This window comes from Microtus pennsylvanicus, chromosome 4 (assembly GCF_037038515.1).
Source record: "Microtus pennsylvanicus isolate mMicPen1 chromosome 4, mMicPen1.hap1, whole genome shotgun sequence".
In the NCBI taxonomy this organism is placed as follows: domain Eukaryota; kingdom Metazoa; phylum Chordata; class Mammalia; order Rodentia; family Cricetidae; genus Microtus; species Microtus pennsylvanicus.
Window position 1 is genome coordinate 90447774 of NC_134582.1, and position 6000 is coordinate 90453773.

At 46.5% G+C, this 6000-nt stretch overlaps 1 protein-coding gene across 2 annotated transcripts in view; it reads right to left on the reverse strand.

Annotated features, from left to right (window-relative positions):
• Tmem170b (transmembrane protein 170B) overlaps positions 1-1739 on the reverse strand; it is a 39170-nt gene extending 37431 nt beyond the window's left edge. For both annotated transcript variants that reach the window (XM_075969830.1, XM_075969829.1), the window contains exon 1: positions 1283-1739. In XM_075969830.1, the coding sequence (XP_075825945.1) occupies positions 1283-1379 (97 nt within the window). In that variant the 5' untranslated portion in view covers positions 1380-1739. The remainder of the gene's footprint in view (positions 1-1282) is intronic.
• Positions 1740-6000: the final 4261 nt, after the last annotated feature.

Here is a 6000-nt window from a genome sequence, read left to right on the forward strand (position 1 = left end):
ATAGGTAATATATATTCTTACTAAATATATCATTATTCATTAATAAACAATTCAGACTTTGGAAATATGAAACTGTGGATAAATACAAAATCATAAGTAAGATAAAGAAGTCTATCTTGAAATGATTTAACTTTTCAGAACTATATAAACATGCAGCCAAGAAGACTCTGCTGGCTCCCGAGTTCCCCCGGTTGTGTAGTTTCCGCATAGAAGGAATTAAGTACCCTGAAAATTGTCCTGTGCTACGTAATTCCATCACATTTTCCTCTGCGAACATGTGAGCCCTGTATCATGCCAGATTTTACCTATAAACATATGCATATGTATACTATGTGCTTTTAACTTGATATCACAGATTTGAAATATTACTGTTCACTTGGAGTAAAGACATTTTAAAGAACTGAGGGGTTTTTTTGGGGGGGGGTTGTTGCCTCAGAAAAGCAGACGCCCCAGATTCAAACTGTTAATCGCTTTCCTGTCAGTATTACTCTTTAGAAGGTATTTAAAACACACAGAACTCAAGAGTATAAACATTTCCACATTAAGAAAACCAAAAGTTTCTTCCCAAAGCAAGCCTACAGATTAAATGAAAATATTCTATGTACTAAAGCCTCACTCCAACAATCACAAACTGATGCTATAATGTAGTGAAATTCAATTCCCAAACACCTGATTATTGAAGGGAAGTACACTGGATTCCCAAATGTCACAAAAGCAGCATCTTGAGGCCAGGAGACACAAACAGACAAAGGGAAATTGGTGAGAAGACAGACAGCTGCTCTGACTGCTCTAGACCTGGGCCCAGCCCCTGACCCACTATAATCTACTTAGTCATCTCCAAAAAAGAAACGAATGGTCCAAGCAAACAGATCACCGTGAGCAGGGAATGAAACTGCTGCATTTGGTTTGAGATCTGTCGGCAAGAAAATGAGCTACACCAGGAAAGAAAGAATAAAAATGACCGAAACTGCAAGTAGCAAAGAGAGAGAGGGGGGGGGGGGGGGGGGAGAGAGAGAGAGAGAGAGAGAGAGAGAGAGAGAGAGAGAGAGAGAGAGAGAGAGAGAGAGAGAGAGAGAGAGAGAGAGAGAGGGAGCACGCGCATGTGTGCATGCGGGGCGAGTGGGGGGGGGGGGTAAGTGACACAAACGTGAACTGTGATCCAGTCTGGACACTGACGTGACTCGCGCGTGCTCCAGCGGCCGGCACCGGGCCGAGGGTTCGGACGCCCAAAACACGCGTGGAGTGAGTGGGTCCCCACCGCTCCCTCCGTCCCGCACATTACCCGTGAGGTTCCTCAGCACCGTGCCATGGGCCCAGAGACTCAGGACCTGCTGCACCGACAGGTTGATCATCGAGTGGTCGGCGCCCTCCGCCCTCATCGTCCCCGCGGGGCGGCAGCGGGGCGCTCCGGGGGGCGCCGCTCGGCGGGTGTCGCAGGCAGCGTCCTCCCCGCCGGGGAGACATCGAGGAGCGCGGGAGGGCGAGGCCTGGGCCGCGGGAGGCACCGCCGCTCCCGCTCAGGGCCCGCGTCGCGCCGCGGGGGCCCGCCACGCCACGAGGCTCAGGTCACGCCGTGAGGCCCGCGCGGACCGGCAGCCGGCAGGGGCAGGCCGGAGGACGAGGCTCATCGCGGGGACGCGCGACGAGGCAGCGGCGCCGGGCCGCGGCACCTGCCGCCCGCCTGCCGCTCGGCCTTAGGGTCGCCGACACTCAAGGAGCCGCCCCCTCCGCCCGCGACGGCCTCGGGAGCGCGCATGCGCGTGCCCGCCCATCTGCCCCGCCTCCCCCCGGTGAGCGGCTGCGCACGCGCACTGCCCCGGCTCCGCGTGCACCGCCCCGCCGCAGCCTAGAGCTCGGGTGGCTGGCTGCTCCCGGCGTCCGCCCGCAGTGGGGCGGAGGGAGCCCCTCTGACGTCACTGGCGCCACCGCCGGGGCTGGCTGCTGATTGGGTGCCCCGAGGGCCCAGCTTCCACGCCCCTCCCCCTCGGCCGGACTGCGCGCCCCCGAGACCCCGAGCCGGCGCGCTGGGCCAGCGTGAGAGCGCTGCGCGTGGAACGGGGAAGCTGTCAGGTTGTTTTTTTTTGTTGGTTTTTGTTTTTGATTTTTGAGACGGTGCTTTGCGACTCCAGATTCCTCCCTCTCCGTGAGGGCGTCTGCGAGCAACTTTTTGCAAAGGTGGAAATGCCAATGTTGGGGTGTTTTTATTTGCAGGCTTTTCTGAGAGCGAGTCCAGTGACCTGGTTAAGTCTCTTCCTTTGCTAAATCCACTAAAACAGTAATAGATCCTCTTTATCATTTTAACTAGCCTTCCTGCGGGCAGTAAGAACTTGATCTCCCGTGGCTGCAGGATCTGAAATCACGTACTGACGCAAGCAAGGCCCGGCAGGTGTCGGAATCCTCCTGGCCAAGGCTGGCTCCAGTTCTTCCTTTCATCTACAACTGTCTTATCACACAGGCCTCCCTGGTACTTAAACTAGATCAACCCCCTCTCCATGCCCTTCAAATCCAAGGTCAGCCTCAGAAGCATCTTAAGTCCACTTATGCTGATGGCACTCTTCCTTGAAGTTTGAAACGTTTTAATATGAAAAATAAAAAAATTAAGTGTTTGCAAAACATGCTCATCATCCCATTCCCTTCATCCGACTCCATCTTTTTTTCAAACGTTCTGCTGATAAAGTTTCAAAGACGGAAGTGAAAAAAAAAAAACCATAGCTAAAGCGGTCAGGTGTATTTGCCCAGACGCTGAAGAGTCAAGTGGTCTAAGTATTGTTCTTGGTGAGCAATTTAAAAATGACAATACTGCATATGCAGTTTTATATTTATGTATACTTTTCTTTTGATCCCACAATACAGAAAAATGAAATTGGGGGATCATTAATAGGGATTGAGTTAAAACCCACTGTAATTCAGAGTTTGTCAGCTGAATTAAATCTGTTACTTCAGAGATTAAAGGTTATCAGACATAAGTGAAGCTTTAACATTCTAATTGTTTGTATTTTATGTAGAGAGAAACTGATTTTGAGGAATTAAGTGATTTAAAGAGGCTTCTTTTTTAATTATATTCTTTTTATTTTCGTTGGAGCAGCCACTCACCAGTCCCTCCCTAGCATTAAAGTTCAGAATGTGAAGTTACCTAATGATGTTGCAAAGGGATTTGACATTATTAGGGAATATGAACATTTAGTGACAGGCTTATAGCCAAGTCTCAGAGCATTTCATTCAACTCTCCTACGATAAGTTTTAGGCTATTGGAGTCTTTATAATTATAGTGTTATTTAAAATGCTGTAGCATGCGTTAAAAATACATAATAAAAACATTCGGAACTGAGGGCAGTGCTTAACATAAAATGCTCCAGAAATATTTGTCTAATGACTAATTGACTTCATAGGAAACTTAACATTTTTCTTTTTCCATGTGTTTTCTTAAACTTATATCCAAACATTTATTTTAGACAGTTGAGACATAATGAAATATAAAATACTTAAAGCAATTTCACAAAAAAACTTGTATCAAGATAAATGATATTATAATGATGTATTTTTTAAATACAAAAATCCACAGTGAATAAAATACCAAATTCTTTAAATAAAAACAGAGTCCAGTCTTGCACTTTTGTTACCAGTCAGCTGGCTGGAGCCCTTCTGCTGTACCCCGATAGGAATGGTGGGTAAGCAAGGAGCCGCTCTTCAAGAACTGTTCTCTGGCAGTTTGTGTATCTCTAGGTATTTATCAGGAGGCCTGCTCAGCTGCCGCCGCCAAGTCCACCTGTCACAGCCTGGAGCTCTGCCTCTGTCAACGCAGCTGCTCCCTTGGCTGCTTTTGCAGCTCAGCCCACCGGCCACTCAGTTCTGCTTCTTCTTCTTCTGCCGTTGCCACCCCTAGTGTGAATCTTTCCTTTAGCAGCGGTTTACTGCTTTGGTAACCTCGGGAAGGCAATGCATGTCTTTTAACTTTTAACTTTGTTGTGAGTTCCTGTAGCTTTCTCATGACCCCTCTTCCCCCTTCCCAGCTTTTTTCCAAGGAAATGCTTTTTGAAGGAAATACCTAGACAACCCTTATGGTTGGTTGTATGATTGTTTCTGGTAATGTCTGTCACCATAACTGATAAAACTGCTCCGGTGACAGTCTGTCGGTTGTCCATTCACCCCGAGCAATCTAAAAAGCCCACATCTCTACTTCCTCATAGCTGTTCTTCTCTTTTCCCATCATCTTACAATAGATTGTCCATTCTGTCTGCTCTTAAAGCTCAAGTGTCTGCGTTCTAACCCCAATGTAACTGCATTAGCCAAAATGAACATTTAATTACAATGGGCTATTAGCCTCTAGGCTTCAGTTTCATTATCTGCGAATTTTAATATTTCATTATGTATTTCATATGTTACCTACTGTAGAGAATATATTTCATTGCCTTAACATTTGGGTCCTTCAGCACTCAGAATGGAATCTGGATCTGTAAATAACAGAAGGTGCTAGTTTTTATTCCTGTCACGTTTACATATGGATTTTTTTTTTTTTGAGGACAGATGAAAGTTGCTACCTTGTAAATATCTCTTCTAAGAAACAAGCAAAAGGGACTGGAAAAAGAGCCCTTTGATAGAACATCGCATATATTTTCCTCCTTTGACAACTGTGATGTATTCATGTGGCTCAAAACGCTCACCATATGAAATGTGTGCATTGAAAATGTCCTGCCACCACTGCTCCCTGACTGCTCACTGCTCCTCACCCAAACACAGTTACAAGGTTCTTGTGACTCATTCCCAGTTTTCAGCCAGGTTAAATAACAGACAGTTATAACAGCTGTAAAATCTGAGAAAAATCAGCATATGTAAACTTCATCTTTTTGCCATTTTCCACCCTGTTCTGTGGAAGCTATGGATCTGACGTTAAATCCATACAACTGGCCCGAAAACAACCTCAGCACAGACCATGCTGTGTACGGACGCTCTGTATCTCTCCAAATTGATGCATTCTCCCAAATTACTAGAACGTCATGACAGTGGAACACCTGTGATTGGGACTGGTGCCGTTATTAGAAAAGTCGAGGGAGATGGTCTCTCATCTGTGTAAAATTCAGCAACAAGGTGCTGATCTGCAACCCAGCAAAGGACCCTGAGCAAACATGGAGCCTGATGCCGCCCTTCTCTGTGATTCCCAGCCTCCAGAAACGTGGAAAATAAACTAGTTAACCTACCTAGTCTATGGCCTTTGGTTTAGTGAATACTCACATAGCAGAGTAGCCGAGCCGTAAGGTGATGTCATGGGAAAGCTCTAAGTGTCCGTGTGAAGACTGCAATCACAACCCACAAAGACCATTCTGAGCTTGCTGTAGCCTGTTTCAACCTCATGGACTGTTGTTTGTTTTTGTTTTTTTTTTTTTTTTTAAACAAAAGGTTGGGGGCTGGAGAACTGGCTCAGCAGTTAAAGCACTTGCTTCCCTCTCTCAGAGAACCCAAGTCTGTTTCCCAGCACCCACATCAAGACAACTTAAATTGCCCCAATCTGAAGTTCAGGGGCATCCAACATCCTCTGGCCTCTGATGGCACCTACACATATACCTCCAAATAAATAAGTAATCTTCAACAAGAAGTCAATACTCCTTCCACAAATGAAATACAGAAAATTAGTACCAAGAATTAAGCGACCATGTTCATGTAGCTCTGAGCATTTGGAGCAGATGTGTGGGAGGAATGAGAAAGAGTTTGGAGGTGTGAGCTAGAGAAGCTCTACAATGTTGCAATCGATGCTTGCTGGTCCTTCTGGTGGGAGTTCAGAAGAAACACCATCCGCTCCAAATGGCCAGAGGGTTTCAGAGGTGGGCAAGGACTCTTACCAAGAACGAGGCTAGACAACATTGCTGTTGTATCCTAGCAGAGAATCACACTCTGCCAGTGTCCTGAGGACTTGGCTGTGGCTAAACTCTAATGAACTAAATTTTTGTTTGTTTGGCAGAGGACTTTTCAAGACAGGATAGTGTTCAGGGCATGTCGTGGTTACTG